This window comes from Strigops habroptila, chromosome Z, assembly GCF_004027225.2.
Source record: "Strigops habroptila isolate Jane chromosome Z, bStrHab1.2.pri, whole genome shotgun sequence".
Classification (NCBI taxonomy): domain Eukaryota; kingdom Metazoa; phylum Chordata; class Aves; order Psittaciformes; family Psittacidae; genus Strigops; species Strigops habroptila.
In genome coordinates this window covers 36,187,549-36,213,732 of record NC_044302.2, presented here as the reverse complement: position 1 = coordinate 36,213,732, position 26,184 = coordinate 36,187,549, and the positions used below count along the sequence as shown (strand labels likewise).

General features: G+C 39.3%; 1 protein-coding gene across 11 annotated transcripts in view; it reads right to left on the bottom strand.

The window, feature by feature from the left end:
- Positions 1-26,184, bottom strand: part of APC (APC regulator of WNT signaling pathway) — an 82,777-nt gene that overhangs the window by 34,779 nt on the left and 21,814 nt on the right. For 3 of the 11 annotated variants that reach the window (XM_030511578.1, XM_030511589.1, XM_030511587.1), the window contains exons 1-2: positions 25,839-25,927; positions 15,364-15,516 (exon numbers count right to left, since the gene is read on the bottom strand). In XM_030511578.1, the coding sequence (XP_030367438.1) occupies positions 15,364-15,498 (135 nt within the window). In that variant the 5' untranslated portion in view covers positions 15,499-15,516; positions 25,839-25,927. Of the gene's footprint in view, positions 1-15,363; positions 15,517-17,386; positions 17,406-17,589; positions 17,701-24,654; positions 24,674-25,581; positions 25,928-26,184 lie in introns of those variants that run through there. The other 8 variants (XM_030511579.1, XM_030511581.1, XM_030511583.1 and 5 more) reach the window with 6 other exon arrangements.

Below are 26,184 nucleotides of genomic sequence, written 5' to 3'. Positions count from 1 at the left end.
AGCAGTGATCAAGTGTCATAATTTTGATTGGCATCATATATGTTCTATTTCCCCAAGCACTGTCACACTGTAAAGTATATCCTGAATAACTCATCCTCTCTGTTAGTCCAGTCTATCGCTTTATTTAAAAGTTGTTCTCAAAGTGAATGCCAGTTATTTCAAATTTACAAGTGGAGAAACAGACTAACAGCATAATTAGTTAAGTTTCTCCACCTATGTACCTAAAATTAGTCTTGTAAAAATAAAATTTGGATACATAACTAAAAGCTACAAACATATCTTCAAATCCACACTTTTTAAACCTCAAAGATACCAGAGCAGAAGTAATCCCCAGGATTTATTTTCTGCAAGGCCTCAGCACCACTGTAAATAAGCAAACGAAGTCATTATTCTTACTACTATTACTGCTACCACCACCGCACCTATGAGGAAAAGACTTTGGATTCCTTATGGTGTCTTACTATTTGATTTATTACGACTAGTGCTACCACCACGCCTACAAGAAAGAGATTTATGACTCCTTCCTGCAGCTGAAGCTTCAAAGCCACGAATATTGTTGTGTGCTATTCACACTATGTATGATAAAATGATATAGTTGAAGGAACATACTTCTAATGCACAAGAAGATTCATAGTAAACAATGACTACTACAGTAAAAGGGGCCTGCAAGCCCCCAGGTCCCTAATGCTCAGTGGCCTAAATCCAGGTAGAAAATTAAATGCAAGTTAGTGAAATACATCAATAGCAAAAACAAATTGAAAACAGCAGCAATAGTCAGGAAATGAAAACAAGTATGAATAATGAAAGGTACTCCCATACTTTTCATACATAGACTCTACGCCTAGAATTGTGCTTCTGGTCAGACCTGAAAACTACTGAATTTTAGACAATTTCAAAAGATCTCCCTATCACTGTTCTGCTCTTTTAAGAACCTAGCATACCTGTTAACATTAATAGTTCTTGCAACTTGCACAGAAGGTACCTTTTAAATGTATTTTGTTTTAAATGCATTTTGCTCTTTCCAAAGAAGACAAAATGGCATCTACGAGAAGTCAAGATATTCTTTAAACAGACACACTACTGACATTTTCTACATTCAAAATGCTGTTCTTTGTACCAAGGGGGAAAGGGGGAGAAAGTAAAAGGATTCTGAGTAAAGAACAGGGTTCTGGGTAAATATCTCCAAGCAGGAGACCCAGAGGAAATGGTTGCAGCACAGTCACTGCAGACACCCACGATATAATTATGTGCTGGTACTCTAGGAATAGGAATCCTGGAGTGCAGACACACTAATTATGTTTACACTGTTTTGTGGAAATAATTCTACATATTAGAAGTGGTTTACAGCCTTATTCTCAGCAAATTCTTTACTGACTTAGTAGGGACTTACTGAAAAAAATACACGAACTAAGAGCATTTATAAACAAGACTGCAGATTTTTTTTCTCTTCTTTTCAAGAATGCAAGTCGAATTATTTTAATGGTCACTTAAATATAACCTAGTTTATCTCGTCCTACTGCAAAAGTACAAAAGAATGCTTCTGGAAATAGAACTGGCCGCATGATTCACCATCATTTAAAAAAGGTCACTGTATTCACAGTCTCTGGACTGTGAAGTACAGAAACAATGTCATTTTGTTGTTACTTGGACTCTATGAATATAGTCCTGACCTTAAAACTACTTTACAGATAAGCAAATAAAAAAGATCAGACTTGTCAGCAAGTAACTGCAAAACCACTGAGAAGAAAAGCACCTTAACTAACAGTACTCACCCAGTACTTAGTACCCAGTTGAGTGGTGAAAATCCTTAAGGGCTGTGAATTTACTCAAACTGCTAATAAAGAAAGGAATTACAGAGGAATAACACTAACAATGCCAGATTTTAAATCCCAAGAAATTAAGATTTAAAAGTATATTCAATTTTTGAGAACTCTATGTATAAATATTTATATTCACATACAGAAATATTTCAAAAGATGGTATCCGTAAAGAGATATTCTGTTTTAGATGGATATATCTCCTTTGGCAGGAAAAAGAGCACTGATAACCATTCGGACAAGTCACATACATTCGGTCTTCTGTACAACTATTTGCCCCCTGCCCTGAATAGTGTAAGTCTTATTACTTGTCTTCACTTTCCTAAAAGTTTGTGTGTTCAGCAAATGCCAAAATGTATGAAAATCATCATGATAATTAAATACAAAAAATCAGTGGCTGCAGTATGCCAGATATATTCACAGACCAGTATCAGCTGAAATTTACTGGGTCTTTTAAAGGTGAGCATAACTCTACATTTAAAAAGACTTCTAACAAAAGCTACTGTATCAATCATTTTTTAGTAAGACACTCTTCATAGCTGTTTCTCCGTTTTAGCTAGTAACTACACTTGGGCCTGTCTGAACAAACATTCCTGTCACACACACAGCCCCCTCATCCCCCTCTTTGTGTTTCTTTCAATGTTTGTAAACAAACACAAATTGAGTTATCCTTCATCTTGTTTTTTCTAGGTGATGCCTACCTTGGCTACTACATTTACAAAATTTGAGTTTAAAAACATTTTTAACTGCACAGATACAGAAAATTTCAGACAGTAATTGAGCATCAATTTTAGCACTATATAGGGTGGGAATATGCATACTGAATGACTGACAACTATTATTTTTAACCAAATCAGCAATATTTTTAAACTAGAGTATTTCTGAAACATTTGTAGCCATATTTTAGCGCAATATGCTGAAAACTTTACATATCATTTCATTCTAAACTGGAAGAGATTTTTGAAGTTCAACCCACTGCTGCACATTGTTTCAATTATTATTTGTTTAAAGGGGCAGAAAAAAAGATAACATATACTAGAAGCACATTCATGACTCAAACTCAAGAAAAGACTTAAGATGCCAAAACAGTACGATGAACGGACAGCACAATACTATTTTCTATGCATTTACAGGTAGCATAAACTTAAGTTCAAGGTCTTACATGACCCTTCCTAATCACAGAACCACAGAATCATCGCGGTTGGAAGGGACCTCTGGAAATCATCTGGTCCAATCCCCCTGCCAAGGCAGAGCCACCTGGAGCAGGTTACACAGGAACACATCCAGGTGGGTTTTGAATGCCTCCAGAGAGGGAGCCTCCACAACCCCCTTGGGCAGCCTGTTCCAGTGCTCTGCCACCCTCGGTGGAAATAAGTTCTTCCTCATTTCACCTCAATTGAAATAAAACTTATGTTTTGTTTATGGCCATTGCTGCTTGTGCTGTTGCTGGGCACCACTGAAGAGTCTGACACCATCCTCCTGGCACCTGCCTTTGAGATATTGCTATGCAATAATGAGATCCCCTCTCAGTCTCACTTCTCCAGACCAAACAGGCCCAGCTCCCGCAATCTCTTCTCATGAGAGAGATGCTCCAGACCCCTTGTGGCCCTCCGCTGGACCCTCTCCAGTAGCTGCTTGTCTTTCTTGTACTGAGGAGCCCAGAACTGGACACAGCATTCCAGATGTGGCCTCACCAGGGTCGAGCAGAGTGAGGATCACCTCCCTTGACCTGCGCAGGATGCAGGAGATGCGCAGAGACTGGGGAGTAATCACAGGTCAGAAAGGGAACACCTCCACGTGAAGTGCAAAGGACTTCCAGCTATTCCAGCCAAGGACATTAAGGGCAACAAGAAAAACTTCTACAGGTACATTGCGAATACAGGAAGAAAAGGAAAAATGTGGCTCCCCTCTGGAAGGAAATGGGAGACTTGGTCACACAGGACATGAAAAAGACCAGGGTACTCAATGACTTTTTTTCCTCGGTCTTCACCAGCAAGAGCTCCAGCCACACTGCCCAAGTCACAGAAGGCAAATTCAAAGACTGGGAGAATGAAGAACTGCCTGCTGCAGGAGAGGATCAGGTTCAAGAACATCTAAGTAACCTGAAGGTGCACCTGCTGGTCCATGGGACCTGACGAGATGCAGCCATGGGTCCTGATGAAACTGGTGCATGAAGTTGCCAAGGCATTATCTGTCATATTTGAGAAGTTGTCACAGTCTAGTGAAGTTCCTGCTGACTGGAAAAGGGGTAACATAAACTTTTTAAAAAGGTGAAAAAGAAAGACCCAGGGAAGTACGGGCTGGTCAGTCTCAACTCTGTTCCTAGCAAGAGCATGGAGGAGATCCTCCTGGAAAATACCGTCACCAAAAGTCAGAATAAAACTCCTTAATACCAATGTAGCATTAAGAAGCAGGCATTATTTATTTACAGCACTGGATGTACAGGGCTCCGCCTAACGCGCATGCTGATTCTTACAGGTTTCTTGCTTATAAGCATTGATCTCAAAGGTATACACTAGAATTCCCAGAAATCTCATACATATGATAATCTCTTCCCAGAACTAATTAACACAGGTTACTACCCACTACAGCATGTGCAGTTTGTTTTGAGTGAGGGTCCCCAGGGTCTCTGGGACCCCTGGTGGCCGTATCTTTGTTGACCTTTGGCTGAACTTCTCTTGTTGTTTTCCTTTTATGGTTTTAGGTTGGCTTCTCTTATCTTGTTCTGACTTCATGAGGAATGGTTCCTGGTTCAATGAGCTGAATAGGCAAAGAATGTTCTTTACCCTTTGTCTTGTTCCTTCTTGACATATGTATGGTTTTGTTTAGTTAAAGTTCAACCTCGCGGTTTGCTTCAGCTAACAATCAGTAAAACGAGTCCTCTCCTATCAATGGGACAAGGGGTGATGGTTTTAAACTAAAAGAGAGGATGCAGGCTGGATGTGAGAAAGGAATTCTTTGCAAGGAGGGTGGTAAAACACTGGCACCGGCACCACAGAGTGGTGGTGGATGGAGGGGCCATCCCTGGAGACATTCAAGGTCAGGCTGGTTGTGGTTCTGGGCAACATGATCTAGTTGAAGATGTCCCTGCCCACTGCAGGTGTGTTGGACTAGATGACCTCTTAAGGTTCCTTCCAACCCAAATTGTTCTATGATTCTACATAAAAAATAAAATCTTTTATTCCATTTTCCAACCAATTTGGATTCTGGCAGAATCCTCAAAATTGCAGAGATCATGCTAAAAATACTACTTTTTGTGAAATCAAAGCAACAAACTTAAAAAGACACAAATCAAACACAATATAATGTCACTGCTGCTTCATTACTGCTTATATAAATTCATTAATATTTTAAATCTGTTGTTTATAAGATGACAACTGACTTTTATAACCACATTTTTGTTCACATGAGCTTAAAAAGAGTTATTTGCAAATGTCTGACTGTATTAGTTGTTCAGCGACTGAAGAGAATTACTGCCCAGAATTCATCGTTTGATTCAATTTGTAAAAATCAGTTCAGCTTATGGTAGTTTCTTCCAATCACACATTAGAATTTATCAAATGACCGATACACATTAATATCTTCAAGATTACTTTTATTTTTAGAGGATCTATCCATTGCACTAATAGGTATAATGTGAAATTTCTACAGCTACCTGATTCATTACTGTGTATAACAAAGACAGTCAGCTTGTAGTGAATTTTTTAAATCTGTATTATTTCAGAATATAAAACATAATTCAGTTACACTGAAAGCAAAATATACATTATTACTGAACCAAAATATTTTGATAGGTTGCAACGAATGTAACTGGATTTTGAGCACTGTCTTTCTGGGATGCTACAGTGCTATGTGAAGTCTGTATCTCAATTCTCGCTGAATTCACTCATACTAGATCACCTGTCTGCAGACCGTTTCTGAAGGTGACTGCAGTCATGCAATTTCCATGAACTATGTGACCATAGTGAGATCACAGCTCATTCAAGGTTTAGCAAAAAAATCCAGCTGACAGGAGAGGATAGGGTTTTAGATTAGTTTTAATACTGTAAAAGAAAAAAAAAAAAAAAAATCTGGGGGGAAAAAGAAAGGTTTTGGTTTTGTTTGTTTGCGGGGTTTTTTTGTGGGGTTGTTTTTGTTTTTTCCCTGTAGACTGTATTTTAGTCTAGCAGTAACTTTCAGGAGAAATACCTGACTCTCTCAGATTCTTCGCACGTGAGAATCTGAGAATCTGTGTTCAAAGACCTCATTTCCAGGGGTAAAACAGAAAATAACACAATTTTATGCCTGGGTGTATTTCCATTCACTGTGAGCACTGAGCATGCTAAGTAACTTTAAAAGGTTTTTTTTAGTAGAATAGGTGAAATCGTATCACAGGGTGTACAAACCAGCCGACAAAATCAGGGTGGCATTGTCTACCTCAAAGCTGTCATTTCCTTAACGTTTGAATGCGCAAGGCCAAATAAAATGCTATTTTTTTTTCATCTAAAAAGGGAAAAAAACCCTCTGTTGTGTAAACTACTACTTTTTTGTAGTTTATTTCTATCACAACATTTGTGATGTTGTGATAGCAGCAGAGAACAGATCTGCGGGTCAGATTTATTGCAACGTCCACACCACTGAAAACTGACACAAACAAGAACTGCACAGAAATTTCTTTAATTTTTGCTTTCGATTCATTGATTCCTTCCCATAGTTTCCTTCTCAAAATGAAGGAAACTTCATATATAAACTCCTCATTTGCCACTGCACCTTGAGCTGTACTTCAAAACACTCCAGTTCCTTCTTCATTTCCCTTTATTGTCTGCTGTAATTTATTATCTTGCCTAAAGCCCTGCTAAGGCTAGGCCACACAAAATTCAGTGAAGTATCAAAGAAGTCAAGACAAAGCCTCTACTGTGTCCCAGACAGAGCATGTATCAAAACAAGCTTTAAAAAACGGAAGTTTAGAGAAGAGAATAAAAACAAGCTCTGTTAAATCAGCAGAGTGCACAGTACCATACAAATCCTAAAAGCCAGGAGTACAAAGTACAAAAAATCCCCCTTAACTTTGCCCACATCAGACAGAACGCTGAAAAATCATAAAGACAAAATGAAGTCAACTCATTAGACTTGGCTGGAAGGTACATGGAAACAATGCAAGGACAAGGGCAGATTCAAGACAGGCACCATTTTCTGAGGTACACTACTTGCATGGCAACGAGCAACTGAAGAGCATGCTAGAAAGTTCTCATCAGTTAGTGACACATAGGCTAATTAAGGAAGGAAAATTTATGTTCCACTGCTGCTAGCAGCAAGCAAAAGAAGTTTCTTTTACTACCATCTGTATCCAGGTAAATGGGATTCTTCTCTGAATAGCTATAAGCCAGGCATGCACAGGCAGAATTAGGATGGTGCTAAGAAAACACATGCCAGAACTAAAGGATAACATGAAACAATGGTAATGTGTCTGCTGATTCATAGCAGCAGACATAGTATTGACATCACAGGATAATCATGATGCTCTGGAACTGCTTCATAAATTCTAAGGAAACTATGGGAACGTATTGGCAACTTAAATTATCCAAATTCTCTGGGCCTTTATATAATCTAACAACTCTGGTTTCCTAGGAAACGAAAACCCATGAAAACCAGGATCCATCACCCCAAACTTAGCACTTTTTAATGTGACAAAGTTAAAGTGCCACCTCATACTGGATTTTTTAAGTCATATGACCACATATTTTAGTCCCAACTGACAAATTCTCACCAAAAAGGCTTTTCGCAAATTATTTACTAAAGCATTCTCCAGGAACATAAACGGTAACACACTGGGGAGAATGCTACTTTTCCGCTGGCCAGAGCTTTGTGGTGGATCTGCTTAGACCTTCTCATTAACACTTACTGTTGAGCTCCCAAAGAAGACTGAAAAGATTTTAAACAAAACAAAATGCTAAACTATTAGATCAAGATAATTAGATAACCTTTTAATTAAAAATATTAGCCACTCAAATGAAGAAAAAAATTACTTGGAGACACTTCCATGGCTATTCTTTAGCCTCAGTACAATCCAACCATAGTCTACTGCACCCTTCTGACCAGATGTGAACTGCAGAGCGCTACCTGGTCCGAGAAAGGGCCCTCCAACACTGAGGAAGGGCTCTCCATCACAAATAGGTAGAGGTCTCCATTTCCTACTCTGCACAGGTTCTTTGGATGTCTTCTTCACCCATGGGCTCCCAGGCTGCTGCAGACCCCATCCCTCCTTCACCCCCGACTAAACCCCCCATCTCCCTCTCCTTCACAATCCACTGGAGCTCTAGAACAAAGGGAAATTCCACCTCACCCACTCCCCCTTCTTAAAGGCGCATAACCCAGCTGGAGAAAACTGAACAGAACAAAGAGCACACACTGTCTTTAACACTGGCACAGGTCAATATCCTCCCTCTAACAGCAGGCACCTAGTAAGTATACATGAGCAAAACAAAACCTACTGCTCATGCCTCTTGTCTCTCTTCTCCCCTGCTTCCAGCTGCCCTTGACCTGCAGACTTCCTGAAACCGCATCTCTGGTGGTACTACCTCCTGATCCATTCTTTTGGCATCCAAATGCTCCCACGGCAAAGACAATACTATCTGGTAATGTTCTTCAATGTCCCTTAGATGTGGTGTTGAGAGAGACTAACAATTCCTTATTAGTTTTCCTTATGCCATTTATTATCTTTTAGAGCTCAACAACCTTCTTCCCATCTCTCTCTCTTCCTGCTCTCTCCACCTGAAAAGTCTCATTCTATTCAATCATGCCACTTACGAAAGCTTTTCATATCAATTATGGTTTTTTGCACCTATACTAATTCTATTAGATCCTTCCTGAGCAGGTTCACAGGAACATACTATACTATTCAACTTCTGGATACAGTATATATCCATCCTGCCATAACTACACCCTTTTTGTTTCCTTACCTATACCCAGTAGTTCCAAACATCAGACCAACATTCTGGCTCCAAACTAAGCACTAACCTGACAACTTGGGGGGGGGGGGGGAAACAAAAAAACACCCCAGAAAAACCAAAACCCCCTGTCATTTTCAGATATTTACAGTACATCTAAGACCTCTTTCTATGTTGTTGCCATACTAATTCAGAACCCCTAATCACGTATATAAAGTCAATCAATAAAGATCAACATCTGACATAACTGTTTTCAGCTTCAGAGAGCTGAATTTTATTTGCCATGTACTCAGTTCAGTAACTCAATACCACAAGATTGTTCTGCAGATCTTCACACTCTGTGTCCATTTTTATCACACTGAAAATTATCAGTCAAACTTTTCAATCTCAATCTTTTTTTCCAGGTATTTTTGAACATGTTGGAAAAAAACCCCAGGTCACAGCAGAAATCTCACTAGGACACTACTGGCAAAATAAAAACAACCCCAAACCCTGACTATTTATTCTGCTCTTCATTTTCTACCTGTAAGTTGGATAGTAATCAAAGAATCTTCCAGTATCAACTCTAGTATCAGGTTCTTCAGGAGTCTCTGATGAGGGACATGACTAAACTCATTTTAGGAAACCAAGCAGACTCATCAGTACAAATATTGCTTAGCTCCTACTCAAGGATTACTTCAAAGAACTTGCATTTGTAAGCAACAGCACTGCACCAGCTACTAAGGAGAAAAATGACTGCTACTGCTGAAACCAGGACAACTTCTCCCTAAGAAAGAAATGTTATCTCTTTGCCCACTAGTAGTCTGTTCCTTACTACAGTTTCTGACATGTCCATTGCAAACTCAAGCTTTCAGGTCTGTAGATCAGTTTTTCTTAAACTTTCTTAAAAAGTGGCATCATGCCTGCCACCTTGCATAACTTGCACGATAAGGCCATTTTAAACACAGAATACAGATCTCGATCTTTGTCTGATAATCAACATCTGGCTGTTAAAACCAGAAGAACCTTACGACATAAAAGATCTTGCAGGAAAATGACATACACACACACAAATTTGGTAAGCAATGCAGGTATCTGCCTGGTGGAAGAGAAAAAAACCTAAACCACAAAACCAAAAAAACGAACCAAAAGATCACTGCATTTTCTTCAGTTTGAATTCTACAGTTTGACAGCGCATCATTACATTTAGCACACAAATAAAGGAAGATACATAAGGAAGCAAGTGGAAACATGCTGGTGAAAAATCTCAGGGGCAAAGGGGTACCTAACTAACAGAAGATCTCTCTTAAGCAGTAAGGTTGGCATCACATGGATTATTGTCGTGGTTTAAGCTCAGCCGGTAACTCAAAACCATGCAGCCACTTGCCCACTTTCCCCACTTTAGACTTTAAATTCTAATTTGCAAGCCCATGGCTTACCATAATACATTGAAATAAAAATTCTTGTGCCATTACAAAAATACCTCCTAGCACACCTTCTATGCTTTTCAATGAGGATCACTAAACACTGATGATCAGAGACGGCTGACCAGAATAAAATAGGTTTTCAAGGTTAAATATCAAGAAATGGTGGCTAAGCAAATTGTATAACCATAAAATGGGGATTGATGAGTTAAAAGAAAATGTCATCACCTGCTTACCTAAGCAAGGAGACACCTGATAAAAGTACTCACACCTTTGAAAAGAGAGAATCATCCTTCCGCTGCCATTTTAAAGCAAACCTCAGAATTTAGGCAAGGAGAATTTCATGTCACCACAAGTGTAAACTTCTAAAAAAAGAATGTGATTCAGCCACTAGTATACCTGATGTAAAGGATCAGCGCACTTAATTGCACTTAATTTTATCTTGTTTTTAAACTCTTATGGCTTATACATCACAAAATGCTACTTCCATACAAGGCTGACAAATAGTTCATGTCCAAAAACCATAACAAATCCTCAAAACATTGCAAGCCAGTGAGTGCCTGGAACATTCTGAACATCAATCTTGTTTTTATAAACAAACTTATGCTAACAAACTCAAAGCTGGAAGCAGTACATTTTTCAGATTTCCTTTTTTTAACGAAACAAAGTACTGTAACTGTTAAGCTGCTAACTTGCTAGTCAGTCTGCTATTCCTGTGAAGGATTTATATATTCATCCCTTTAAACAGACATAAAAAGATACTAGCGAAGTTTTATTTGCAGACAAAATAGAACGCAACTCAATAGTATTTAATTATAAAACCACACTTAGTTCTAACAGGATACAAGCTTTTCCATATTCTCACAAATCCATCACAGAACCAAGCTGAAAAACAGGCACCACAGCATCTTCTTCAGTACACTTTTTACCTTTAATTCTCATAATTTGAGTATTAATTAATCAACTTCAAAAAGTATGCACAACACTAAGTCTGAAATATTATATTCTATAGGTTTAAAACTTCTTTTGCAGCCACATTAAACTATCTTAGCTTACAATTTGTAAGCTAAGATAATCACAAACACATTAAAAACAAAAATCCTTAAAATAACTTTACACTTGATTTTTCATTTAGCCAAAAATCCATTCCAATCTAACATAACAGCATCACAAGGTTTATTACCCTGCTGTCTAATTAGTGGAAGAAACCCACAAACAGCACTCATGTCAAAAATAAACCGTTCTTTGGACCTGCACTGGACATGACAGTAACTATCTCTCTAGAACTTTGTCTTTTAAATGTGAATTCGTTCAAGCAAAATAAAACAAAAACCAAAAAAAAACACCCCACAGAAAATTATTGAAACTAAAACCTTTACATGAGGACAATCATCTGGTAAAAAACCACCCTTCACAAAACAAGTGTAAAAAGCCAGTGAATAGGCAGCTTTTTATTTTCTGAAAAAAAGAGTTTAACCATTTCCTTGTTTCCTTTCAGCGTATTTTCAGCTGGTTAGAACGTTTCTCAAAAAAATTCAAGGAACCCAAATCAGTTCTACTGACAGTCTCACTATTTTATTATCGATATGTGTGGACACAACACAAAGGATGTTAAATAAGCTGGAAAACTGTAAGTAGAATATAGTTTTAAATGTACTATATAAAGATGAAAGAGGGAATGTTTTACCCACAGAGCATCACATATAATAAAGATGGCTTTCTTACATAAGATAACATGCATTACTCACTTACTGAAAGATCCAAGCACTCAAAGAGTGAGTGTAGAAATCAAGCATGACGTTCTTTTACTATGACTTGAGTAATTGAAGTTAAGTTGCATATACCTGTTTGTCCCAGATTTTGTATGGGGAAAAAAGCCGATATAAATTAGCTACAACACTAAAAACCAAACCAAACCAAAACCCCACACCCTTAACAGAAAAATCCTTCTGTTTCAGAAGAACGAGGCATGAGAGTCTGACAAAAAGTTGTCTGCGTTTACACGCACGAAATAGCATAGTTGATGTTGGACTGCTTTTTGTCTCTTCATTAATTTTACAGGTTTCGAATTCAAATAAAACTATGTTAATTTTTTTCCTCAATTTGTCCATAGTCTGTGTTTTATGCAGTTATTGTTACTATCTGCATCTAGACACTGAAACATTTTTTCTTCTTTTATGGGCCAACACTGTTATTTCATTGACCATCAAACAGCATATTTTTTGATTCAGAGAGAACATTTTATCATACTGAACTGTTGTACTTCATCTGACAGTAAGCCAATAGCCACAACTGAATTTCCCAAATCAGTCATAATACTCTGAGGGATTTCTTTTGTTTGAACAGTTAATCCCTAGGACAACACAAATTAAAAAACACAGTGGATGCAGTTTTGCTAATCATTTCGGCACCCCCAAAATCTTGCTATCACATCTATCTTTGCTTATCCATGTTGTTTTCTGGCCAGCAAATGGACAGGTTTCACTCTTAAATACGAAATCTAGCTTTAAACATGAAGCATTCAGATATTGTTCTTATATAGGTCAGTCGCAGTTTATAACAAACACGTGCAAGATGACCTCATGTTAAGCTTTTAATTCCAGTATGATTATGGAGCGATTATAAAGATGAGGCACACTTAAACAACATTTTAACACTACTACTTCCAAAATGAACTTCTTTAAAGACATAATATTGCCTTTAAAATGCCCTTCCTAACCACTGCCTTTCATAACTGATTAAAGGCAAAAGAGGAGACACAAGCAAACACATGAACTGTCCGAAGAATCACTGTGCAATGTTTCTGTGCCAGCCCACAGAACAAAACTCATAGTGCAAGAACAGTGATGTCTGCCACAAAACCACAGCTTGTTTTCCCCACTGCTCCCCTTCTCCCACTAGTATTTGGGATCTTACTCAGTGGAAGGGGCTGCTAAGGCTCTGCGACACTGACATGCTCCCAAAGGATCATTTTTTAACAAAGTATTTGGAGTTTTAACTGTGTATATGGTAGCCAAAGGGCTTTCAATCTCCACTGCTCTAGTTCTTCTAATTACTTTTTCTGTAATTATCCCTAATTATGGCACTGGAACCATACAAACCATGCTTTCAGTGGAACAAAGCCACTGCATACTTTCTCCAAAAGTTGCAAAACTAAAATTATCTCTTGACTTGAGAGAATCCTGCAATGATCCCCACCAGACTTCATCCACAGACTCCAATCAGGCTCCAAAATCATTCCCATATCATCCTTCTGGTTCAACTCAAGTCAAAGCTACTTTTCAACCCTTTCCAAACACATTTGAAACAAACAAGGGAAAGAAACAGCTCCTTGGTTCAGGTGCAGGAGCAAGTACTCTTGAGGAACACAGCTGATCAGGATTTCTTCATAGATCACAAACTAAAAAAAAGATAATTCAAACTAGTCTGAACAATTTCCTCCCCTCCCATGCGCCAAAATGAAAAAAATATTGAGTTTGATATTTGAGTTGAAGGTTTTTTAAGATAAATTCCTTACATCTAGAATGGCATTTCAGGAGAAGAAAAAATGCAACATCTACTCTGAATATGCTCATACGCACTCCTCTGTGAACTGCAATAGAGCCACTTTCCATTTGGTGTTCTGCCAGGTCTGAAGTAAGGACAGAAAGCTGTTCCACATGCCAAATTAATGCCTTAGAGACCAGCTTATACAGCTGGTCTGCCTCTAGGTCAGTGGAAATGTGATTATATGCACAAAAGCTTAAAAAAAAAAAAAAAAAAAGTGGCAAACAAAAAAAACCCCAAAACCTGTACAGGGACAAAGGAGGGGAAAAAAAAAAAAAAAAAATCTTCCTTCCTCCTTTTCCAAACTACGAGGAAGATCATCTCTCCTGTTCTTCCCCACCTTACTTGACTGAAAGGGAGAAAAAGGGAGATACTGACAAAGTTGCAAAGTTGTTATAATATTATCTTAAGAAAAACAGTATAAACGATAGAACCAGCTTTCAGGTATAACTGAGCAATAATTTTTTTCTCCACAGCTGCTTATGCCAACCACCGTTTTAAGTAACTGGTGTAGAGGATTATAATTTCATTTCCTCCAGTTACATTTCAAAGGTAGCAGAGCTGTTTTCATTTTACATTGCTATGCAAGGACTAAATATATCTAAAAAATTTGTGCTTCTTTCAAGTGTTGTAACTAGTCACAGTGCTTCAGAACACAGGAAGATTTTTCTTCTTACAGTGAATATACAGGCAACGTACATGCTGAAGGAAAAGTTCAGTTCAAGGTGTTTTTAATTGCTATATTCATCAGATTACCCAATTTATAAAAACAAAGAATTTATAAAGGAACAGTAAATCTGTGATAGAAAGATTGGAATGCAAGGACATGGACATACAAATGCCTACTCTATAGACGAGTATAACCAGTTTCTGAGCCGTAGTAACTGAGGTACCAAAAGCAGTCTGTTTTTGCTGGCTGTTAGCAGTAAGCGGCAGGATTTGTCAGCTTGGGAAGAGCACTACATTAATGCAACTATAACAATTGTGAAATTCTGCCTTGTTTAGTGTCATCGATCACACAGATGCAGCTGTGTAAGCATCTTCCTAATGACTGAAATCTATCTGAACTCCAGCTGAGCTTAGTGTTCCCTCTTGGACAGGTGGTTCTAAAGGCCTACACCCAGCCAACAAACACACACCAGATGAACAGATTTGGATCAAATTATTAAGTATGAATTTAGGCTTTGCCAGAGGCTGGAGAACTTGTGGTCTTATTTTAAAATGAACTTTTCCTTTTGGGATGTTAAATATTGTACATGTAGTAAACACTAAAATATTTAGACTTACCTTTAAACACTGAAAACCTCCAGTTTTTCTTGTGTATTCAAGAGCTGAACAATACTTGCCTTGCCAAACTATATCAATAGACTGGGCTTCCTGCTGGTAAGTACAGCAGTGCTAAAATGGAAGTACTTATCATGGCATACCAGAAACAAAGCTGTGAACACCAGAAGCTGTTTCTAGATAACTGAATCTTGATTTTTAAATTTAAGAAAAAATAAAATATAAAATTCTTCACCAAGTAGATGTGATAGTTTTCCCTTACACAGCCTGGAAAAGGACTTCTGTAGGAATCTAAAAGAACACAAAACCTGCTCAGCAACTACCAGTCCATGACACAAAAGGCAGTAACAGAAACACTGATGCACGCAGACACAGAGCTTACAATACCTTCATATTAGATGCCTCAGTTTCCAGTTTTGTTAGGTGATTTGAGTTATCTTCTAGCTCTTGCCGAAGGTTGGAGTTCTCCATCTTTAATGCCTCAACTTGCTTTAACAGCTGATCATATGAAGCTGCAGCCATCCTGGGCTAGCCTCAGCCCTAAAAAAAGTAAAAGAAAACATTAAATTTAAACATTTCAGGAGAAGGGGAAAAAAAACCCCAAACCAAAAAACAATACCACCCCCCCCCAAACAACTAAATTGATCTAACCATAAAATTATCTCATAAAATTATCATTAAACCAAACTATTAATGCCCAGAACTAATGCCAGTTCAAAGACTTTTTGCAGTGGGCTTCCATTTGATACATATGAGCAAGCAAATGAAGGAAGTTCATTAAGAACTGCATCAGGCAGTAGAGGAAGCCAGAATACATAAAAGAAAATCATAATATCATATAAAATCATCCTTAGTATTTGCATTTCAATTCTAACACTCAGGAATTATGCCTTTGACCTTACTGCTTGTGTAACTTCACGTAATCAACTTTGCTCTTCCAGCCAATCTTCATTGAATTATTCAGCCTCCTAAAAACTAGGTAAAATTATTCAAAAAAATTTCAGTTCCTCAATACAAGTTTTGAAAATTGTATTTAATCTTTCTACATTTAAACTCAATGAAAAGTAGAGACAAATATATACCACTGAAGACAGGTACAATAACAAAAGCTGTAGCACATTTGATACAACTAGTTTATTTCAAGCAGCAAGTATTCATGCACCTGTCATCATTAAAGATGGGAGGAGGAAGCCTGCCACTTACAGAGTTGTGATTCCCATGACACTACCAATAAGTTGAAGAAAAAAAATCCCTAACAAATTTCTTTTTCGAAATTTGGTCATGCTTTATGAGAGACCTCATTTCTTGAGAAACAAAAGTAATCTGAAACATTTACTCTATTCTGTGAATTCTATGCTTTTATCGTCACAATGTTTCACCTTAAAGTTAGAAAGCTGTCAAGGAGAGTTGTAACAATAAAAAAAAAAAAAAAGAAAAAGAAAATAAAGAAGGGCAGACTGCTTCTATTCCTTTTTTATTTAATAAGTAACAGTTTCAATTCTTATTAATAAAACCAACAGGTGTAGTTCACATTTCTTTTCAGAACATACACTGCATGGACAATTCTGCACAAGCCCAGGGAAAGGTAAATTAGAAGTGGAAACATTTTCGTATTAGTTGTCATAAATCAGTATTGTATTGTAATGTTGATAGAATGTGTTAGGTTTGACTTAAGTATATCACACATTTACTCATTTACATCTAACTTACAGAAGCTGCTGTGTGCCTTGTATTCAACATGCATTTTGATTCTAACTAGAGTATCTGTTTCTCTCATTATTTTAATTCATGATTAGTAATTCATGAAAGGGCAGGTAATGATAAAAGAAATCAAGTTTTTCCATTTTCTGTCCATACTAATGAATTCTCACCCCAAAACTGGGAATTTAAAACAATTTGCCACATTAAGACGCATGTACACATAAAAATGGAGAAAACTGAATGAAGGGAGGACCTACAGTAGGAAGCAACTGCACTGCTCTGATATTTCAAATGCAAAATAAGCTTATAAGTACTTATGCTAAATGAGTAAGGATCCAGTTTTTGAATGGGAGGTTTGTTTTGTCTTCTGCCCCTCCTGATCTAAGTTCCTAAGCTTCTTTTTCTGTATTTTGTTTTTGTAACATGAAAGTAGGACACCACCACCAGCATTCTGCTGTCACTTCCCGATTTATTCAAATGTCAAGCTTTACCCTGTGGGTTTTCAGGTAAAAAAAAATTGAGTTAGCCGATTACCACAAGCTGGGTGATCCACATCACCATCATTTTTTTTGTTAAATAGATGCCCAGAGGACAACAAGCACCCACTACAGGCAGAAACTCCCTCCTGGCAGCGTGACCTCTGGCTGGAGCCACACTATCTCACTACAGCTCTACTTCTGCTGAGGTGCTTGCGGAAAGACCCCCTCACCAGCAGGAATCACAGCAATGCATGGCAGCTTCTTTCCACCAGGGCATTCGCACCTCAGGATACAGCAAGAATGTTAAAGCGAACCCCCAGGGAGTGGAGGGTGAAAACGTCCTGTGTTTTGAGAGCATGGTGAGGTTTGGGGAAAGTGTGTTTGCAGTCAGCACGACCACACTGAAAACTGGACTGGAGGCAGCTATTCTCACATTAGCAATATGCTGTGAGCCACCCAGGCATCTGTGTTCAAGATGTCTTCCACGACACTGGCTGAGGTATCTGGGACTTCTTGGGGACACACAGATGTATACATCCCCCCCGTCCCTCCAAGATAATTCTCCTTTTTCCTGCCTGTAAAGGAAGCATTCCCATGTATTTGAGGAGAATAGTAAACTACTTTTCAGAAATAATGGATTTCACCCACCCCAACCGTATCAAAGCATTTGATACAGTGCCACATGTAAAACCAGCCACAGTAATAGAGACAAGCAGAAAAACTGTACATGGATAAGGAGTAACTCAAGGCAAGATGACACTGGGCAGTGCTGAAAGCCCAGCTGTTTGGCTGGAGGTAGGTTAACAAAGTTCCTCCGAAATTAGCCTGCAACAGGTATTTTAAATTGTTGCATTATTGACCTTGGGACAGGAAGTGGCATCAAAACTTTCCCCCATAAATTCAAGGCTTCACAAGGTCAGAGGCCTAGATGTAATACACAGAGAATCTGACCAACTGAGAAATGCAGCAGTAGAAACAGGGTGTAATTAAACAGCATAACAATATACGGTCACACATGTAGGAATCTCATCATGGAAGTAGGGGGAGAAGCAACTGGAGCCTCTCAGCAGCCAGTCCACACGGTACCCAGGCACTGCCAACACGACACTGGCGCATGGAAAGCAAACACAATACCTAGAGTTATTAAGTCCTTCGACAAAAATCTAAGTGGCTGCAGAGAAAGACGCTAAGTGATCAGGGGACAGCGGATCTGTCATACGGGAAGAGAGAGCAAGCCTTTGCTGCGTCAGCACAACAAAGGCTGGAAAGACAGTTACACTTTGTTATTAGGGAGGGGAAAACACTCAAGAGAGAAAAAAATATTTAAGTTAAAACACAATACTGACACAGAACAAATGGGTATAGAATGGTCACTTATCAACACAGGCTGGCCAGCATTCATTAGAAGTTGTATATTCAGCAACATCCTTGCCTAGCTCACTGCACAGGAAGGAACTAGACTTAGTGGTTCAGAAATCCAGTCATGTATTCCTGAATTTCAATATGGGAGAATGCTGTGCTTATTTTCATCTCTCCAAGATATCCACACCTTTTTCTCCTGAAATAATGAAACGCCAAAGCATTTCACAAAAGATACCATTATTTAATTCTAAAATGTGAGAAACAGACACAGATAATGCATGACCACAAAGCAACTTAGGCTTTCTGATGCTAAACACTATGACACCTCTCAGGCACTTGGCTTGTACAGTGAAATCAGCAAGCTCCATTACACACAAGCTGTTCCATTTATATTGAAGGAATACCTTTAAAGTTAAAATTTGCCCCCCTTCTAGAAATAGGTTTTTGCCAATAGCCTCAAACTAGACACATCATATTAACAGTTCAGGTCCCAAAACAAAACCTCCAATTTATGCTCCAAATTATCTGACTAAAAAAAAAAAAAAAAAAACTTAAGAAAATTTTAAACACAGACTTGGTGTGATCAATAGAAATTGACTGTATCACTGCATCCCCCTCTTGTAATTTCTCAGTGGTCAAAACACTTGCCTTGGGGAAAGAGTCAAACTCTGGACCCTCTTGGCCAGACAGGGTTCGCAGCCACATACCACCTCAGGCACAGCAGAAGTAACCGTTAACCAGCCCAAAGGAAAACAAGGAATAGTTTACATGTGGCCCACTAGCCTGAAGCTGTACCACTGCACATACACACACAAACATATTCAAGATTGCTGGGGCCAGAATCAGCTGAAGCAAGAATAGATTACTCTTCTTCCCCCACCCTGTACAAAACCATGGCAGTGGGGGGCATATGAGGGTGTGGAGGGGAAGGCAAAAGGAGTAACTCTGGACTCCAATACCAATTTCACATTTTACTCAGCCCAAGGGAAAATGCACGGTGTGTGCAACACAACACACCTTTGCAGAGTTCACTAGGCTTCAGTCAAGCTCCCTTTTGCATTCTAACTGCATTTCTTCTTTGCAGAGTGGTCATTCAAAGGGAGTAATGGAGATACCCCTGCCTCTAGATATGCTTCAAGAAATAACCCTCTTGGAATACAGAAACTTTGAAATTTAATTCCCTTATTGTAAGAAGCACATAAAATCTAGGTCTCCTACTTTTCTGACCCATATTCTCATCATTAAGACGTTTCTTATCCATCTCCTATTAAAATAAGGTGAAATGATGATAAGAAAATTCATGCCATACTCAATCAGCACTTGACATGAATATACACATCAAAGAAGAATTCAAGCTCAATATAACTCTTTTATACACTAAAATAAAAATTAATTAGAAGTCTTAAATTTATGCAAACATACTGTTAAGATCTAGATATGCATTTTTCTAAGTTAAGAAAATGATACCAGTATCAATTGCCCAGAAATCTGGAATTTGGAGACATTCTTTTTAGTCTCAAATCCCAAGAGACAAGAAAAAAACCTACAATAAAAACTCTCAATTTTTTATTGATGGGAGTTCTTCTTTGAAATCAATAAGCATATATACTCAGCATGAAGTTCTGCTTAAGAAACCCAACAAACAATTTGTGGTCTATTAATCAAATTTCCTTATGAAAATATTTCAGACTCCCATCACTACTTTTTTTTTTTTTTCCACCCACAAAGGTTGGCATTGTTACCAGAGCATCCTATTTTTATAAAGCAACTCTGTAGAACAGATCAGTCTTAAGTCTTTTCAGAACAGAGGCTAAGAGTAATTAGAACCGTACCATGGTTTTTGTTTTTCAACAGAGAGAGAGACCTGGCACTGTCTGTATGTAAAGATAGATAGCATTTTTAGATAACGACAACCTATTTGTTTCAATTTTAGAAATCTTCAATGGAGTAATTATTATGTCACTCACAGTAACTGCCCGAGGGTGATTTTCTTTGTTATCAAGTAAGTTATACAGCTACTTCAGACATCAAATTCAGTGAAAAAGAGGCAAACTCCTTTCTTCAATAATGCCCAATCCAAAAGCCACTTATGTCAACCAAAGCTCCTGTTCATGTAATTGATTTTGGATGAACTTCGTGGAGAGTAGTAAATTAGATGTTCAAGTCTCTAATAAGCAAACAGAATTTAGCATTCTGCTACCACCACCAGTAAGCAGATGTGCTCCTCTGCTCTGTAACAGAAGTTTTTTTCACAACGTAGCTTATCTTCTTAACTTGTAATCATTGTACCTAAAATTCATGAGTAATCTAGACTATAATTTAATAATGTGAGAAAGGACCATCAGTTCTTCCTACATCCACAAATTTTACCCAATTCTTCAGTGCTGAGCCCAGTATCTTATTCTTGACCATTCTGACAGTTTTTATCCTTCATTCCCATGTGATAACGGGGAATTGTTTCTTCAAGGGCGTATCACACTGAACTCAGGGGCAAAACTAGTCACGGTGTCATGAGATGTAGAGGTGCTAGGTAGGTCTAGGAGTTCCGACATGGCAGGGGATAGTGCTAATGCTGGGAGGGCTACACTGGTGCCTGCCCCTGTCTGCCTGCCCTACCCATCTCCCACAAGGTTTCCACCAGGGAAGAGAGAAGGGCTCAGCTGCTCAAGTGGCAGCTGCCTAAACCACTGCAGATCAGTGCTTGACCACCAAGGTAATGTGAAATAGGTGTCGGTTTAATTTACTGTGCTGGGCCATTAATGACAATGCTTCATCAGCTGTGACATTGCTCTTTCCAAAAGAGGGGCAAGGCTGACAAACGGGCAAAAAATACCGCACAGCCATTCTAAGGTAAGCCAGCCCCACTTACTAACTTCAGCCTTAAATGGACCATTTTCATATAGCTCCCTTTATCAATACACTAGAGAGAATAAAGCGAGGGGGGTTTTGGCTGTTTCTGTTTTGAACACATTAAACCATGCCAATTTGCATTAATTCGATTTCTCTGTTGACCGAATCCTGCATGAAATTTTCTATTATTTTGTTTGAAGCTTGTCTTCAGGTTAAATGGTTCATATGTAAATATCCTTCTGCTTGTCCTTTTTCAACTGTGGCAAAATATCAGCACTTTAAGTGCTGTGTTTAGGAACGTATAAAAAAATGAACATCAGCAGGCCAGGACTGTCTCACCCATTTCAATTTTGGGCAACCTTTCCAAGCCTGCTGATTTAAAAATGTTTATCCTTCACAGGTATTGTTTAACACTCTCCTTTCCTACACCCTGAAAAATACTGCCACCAGCCTCAGACTGTAAAAGCCCATTACCCTGATTCTTTCCAGACAGAGCAGAAAAATTCTATTTCTGCCTTCTCCAGCAGGGGGGTTGGAACTAGGTGATCTTAAGGTCCTTTCCAACACAAACTATTCTATGATTCTACGATCATACTGAACTACGTTATTTCTGCTGACAAGCCTATTCTTTATTAGAATGGCTTCTGTTGCCATATTTAATACTCCTATCCCTACCCACATTCAAGAACAAACCTCAAAACTTCTGTCAGTAGCACCTAGAAGAGAGGCTATCTGGTTTGGGTTTTCCCTACCTGGGCTATGTGGGCACACAAATATAGCAAGGAGTTTGAAAGCTGTAAGGCTTTGGGTGGGGTTAAAGAGAATTAAGAAAATACTCTGTGCAGAATGAGAATTGCCCATGAGTGGAAGAGCAGATCTGTACCTTCTGTCTGTTTTCTCATTTGTTCTGTGTTCGCATGCTCAGGTCATCAGAGACACAGGAGAGAGTAGAACACAGCCATCATGGAAAACTGTTCTTCATCCGCTTGTTTTAGCACCAAGGCCTTTGATAGCAGAAACTGAATAGCAAGTTATGTAATCCTACTCCTTTTAATAAATTTTAAAAAGATTACATAAAAAAAAAAAATTCACAGCAAATTATACCAAATTATAATCTCTAGATTAGCTACGCTCTGAATACCTGGGTTTTTCAGACCCATTACTATTACCAGTTATCCTACTACAATGTGTGAAAGGGTTAGTCCCTTTAAAAGGAAACCACGCAATTTTCTCTAAACCTCAGCTTCATCAAGAGGATTTTCTTAGTTTTTCTATTCACCTCTACATGAAGGTTATCCTTCTGGACAGCAGACTAGAACACTTAAATGTTACTATACCTGACCTTATTAAATCCTTTTGACTGGGGAGTAGAGAGGTTTTTTTGGTTTGTTCTTCTATAAATGAATTCATATCTTGGCAAGAGCTTTCAATCCACTGTATTTTGCAATATTTCTGTAAGTTCAATACTTGGCCTGTACTTACCAACCATCAGCAGAAGCATCATCTGTTTTTCCTAATCAACACATAGCTTGGCTGATGAAACAATAAGTAACTCAAGTTCTCACTCCTTAAAAGACCAGGAGAAGCAAAGAGAAGATGATGGTCTGAACTCTTCATTTGTGTTCTTCACTACCGGTCAAGTACTATGGGGGTCAAGCATGTGCGTGAGAAAGAGCAATGACTCCCCATTTCGAATGTTACTAAAGAATGCTAATAGTCAAAAAAATCCTCCTATTAATACAAAAAAAAAAAAAAAAAAAAAAAAAAAGAAAAGGAGGGAAATCAAGAAGTCACACATTTCAGGCTATGAATGGTCAAGTTCAGCTTTTATTACACTGCCCAGAAAATTCTCACTTCTTCCTTCATAATTCTGGTTTGGGGAGTTCCTTAGCTTGTTAGTCATGCTGCATTCAGAACACGACTATGAAAATACAAAACATGATTTGCATTTAAATACTGTACTGAACACAAAGCAGTCCAGACATCATTTGAATCATAACTTACATTGATTGGACCAAGGATGGTTCACAAGCCTGAACACTCACTTTTCATGATGACCATCTTTGCTATTCATGGCTAACTGTGTATGTCCTCACTGCATATGACTTGCTCCTGTTTACTTTTATATTTCTCATAATCTTTTAAGGATTCAATTCTAGAAAGTTTAAGCTATTATAAATTCCAATACAAGTCTTCATTTTCCTATTTCAACTGAAAACACAAATTAGCTCCCAAACCATTAACATGAGATGAATCAGATTAAAAAAAAAAAAAAGTTATAACAAAGAAATATTTCCCACATTAGGTGACCTATCAGGGTCACCTTCAGGGTTCCTTTCAACACTTGTAGGGAACAGAAGACCATTTGCGTTGCAGGAAGTGTACCGGCATATGCTCACGCAGGTCCTACACAAATCTTGGAAAACCACCAGTAGAGGCTAGGTCTTCACTGACAATACCTTACTGTCCCAGCATATCACTAATAGTATAGCAGATTTTAAATAGGATTTCATTACATTGATGAAAAAATTATTAATCATGTTTCATCAGCATAAACATTTTACCACCTGAATTAAGACACATATTGAAATCCAACGTAAGAATTTAAAGACCAAAGGAACCAATTTTAGGCATACACATTTCCAACTTAATGCTGTATCATTCCACACTGATGATACACTAATAGTGTCTATGACAACATGCATCAGAACATTTATGATAGCCAAGTGTATTGTACAAATGTTTTGGTAAGTAGCATTTGAGGGATGATGTTTAAGAAAGTCTGCACTCATAAGTAATTTAAAGTATTACATTTAAAAAGTGATCTTTTATTCAAGTTGCCATTTTTTAGAGCATGACTACAGCTTCTTAGAGGAACTGCTCAGACTGTTAAACAAAACAATAGTTTCCTTTTAAGACTTAAAAGAACAGGAAGAAGCATCACCAGAATAATCATCATAATCACTACTGTACTTTTGTCACCCTCTTTCCTTTCATTAAAAAAGTGCTGAAGGCACCCCTGCATCTACTGTATCTTCTAATATTTAAGCAACTGTAATGAACATTCAAAACTTTACAGGAGAAACATCTAGTGTCACCAATTTACACTTTGAAACTAACTACTCCAGATAGTAAGTTCTCAACTGATGTTTTAAAATGTAACATTATCCAAGCCTCTCTTACCGTATAGGAAATCTATACACATATCTACCTATATAGATGTATCTATAAATCTATATATACCATTAAAAATAACGGTATACAAATATTTTGAGAGAATGTTGACTATAAAGCAGAAATTTAAACTCGGTAAGTTAGACCTGCCTTCATCGAGCCATTTTTGTGCGTCACTGTACTCAACAGACTGAGGATAAAAAATATTGTACCAGTTATTTTGAGTCGTCTTAAAAATACAGAAGAGTTTGGTTCCAGGAAACTATTTTCAATACATATGTTTACATGTATTTTCTACTGTATTATCCATGTGTGTACAGTAATTCACCAAAAAGACTTCTATGCAAACTAAGAATGCATATTTTTCTTGCTACACCTTTAAAAGTCATCTTTCAGTGGATGACTATCCAAATCAAGTCAAAACCAGGTTTCAACTGATACCTTGAAGAAAATCCTATCAAATGAAAAGTACTCCTTACACCTGATGGCCAGGGTCCTCTGTATGCATAAACGAGAATCATTTTAAAACCGGACCCCAACAACGAATAGGATGAAATAATTTGGCCGCATGAGTCTTCCTGAGATCACCACACATTTCTGCAAAAGCAAGGCGCGTTCTGCTAGCAATGACCTAATTACTAGAGTAAAAGCTGCGTATCTGACAAAGGAAGAGAAAGAACCCACTGCTTCATACATAATTTATTAAGATTTCCCACAGCATTCAGGTTCAGTCGCGGACCCCCACATTTCTTTGTGATGTTAAATAAACGTATAAGAAGTCAGCGGACTCCAGGGCGCACCGAGGGCGCAGCGCTCCCCCGGGATCACTGCTCCCCGGACCCGCTCGCCACCGCCCGGCCTCCCGCGGCCCGCGACTCGCCCTTCCCGGCGAGTAGACGCGCTGCGGCAGCGGCGGAACTGCCGCCCCGGTCACTAACAAAGCCGGGCTGCTGCCACCGCGGGCAGCGCCTCACTGCGCACCGAAGGACACCTCGCACGCCAGGCAAGGGCCGCCCGCCCGTCCACCTTCCCTCCTCACCTTCCTCCTGCTCCTCCCGGCCGCCACAGGGCTCCGCGGCCGCTTTGTGTCTCTTGCGGGCCGGGGCTCAGTCCCCCACGCAGCGGCTCCCCGCCCTACCCGGGCGCGGGTTTCTCCCCCCCGCCGCGCCTGCAGCCCGTTCTTTTTCTTTCTAAGCCACAAAAGCCGCTTTTTTCTCCCTCCCCCGCGGCCCCGCCGCCTCCCCCTCAGAGCGGCCCCGCACCGCCCGGGCACTCTGCCGCCGCCGCCGCACTCACCCCATGGCCGCAGCGCCTCCATCCCGCCGCTCGCGCCCAGCCCCGCCCGCGCCCACCGGCTGCGCCAGCGCCGCGGCCAATACTGCCCTGCTGGTCACGTGCGGCGCGGCGGCGCAGCGAATGAGGCGGCGCGCCCCGGAGGATGTGCCCGCCCCCTTCCTCCTCCGTTCTCCCCTCGTCCATGGCGGTGCACAGCTCCGCCCCCGCCCCGCGCCGCCGGGCGGGCCACGCCGGGAGCTGCGGCGGGTCTCGGCCCCGGAGCAGGGCCGCCCCTCGCGCGCAGCAGCCCTGCAGGCCCCAGCCCTCCGACAACGGCCGCCACCGGCTGCACACGTAACGTAACATG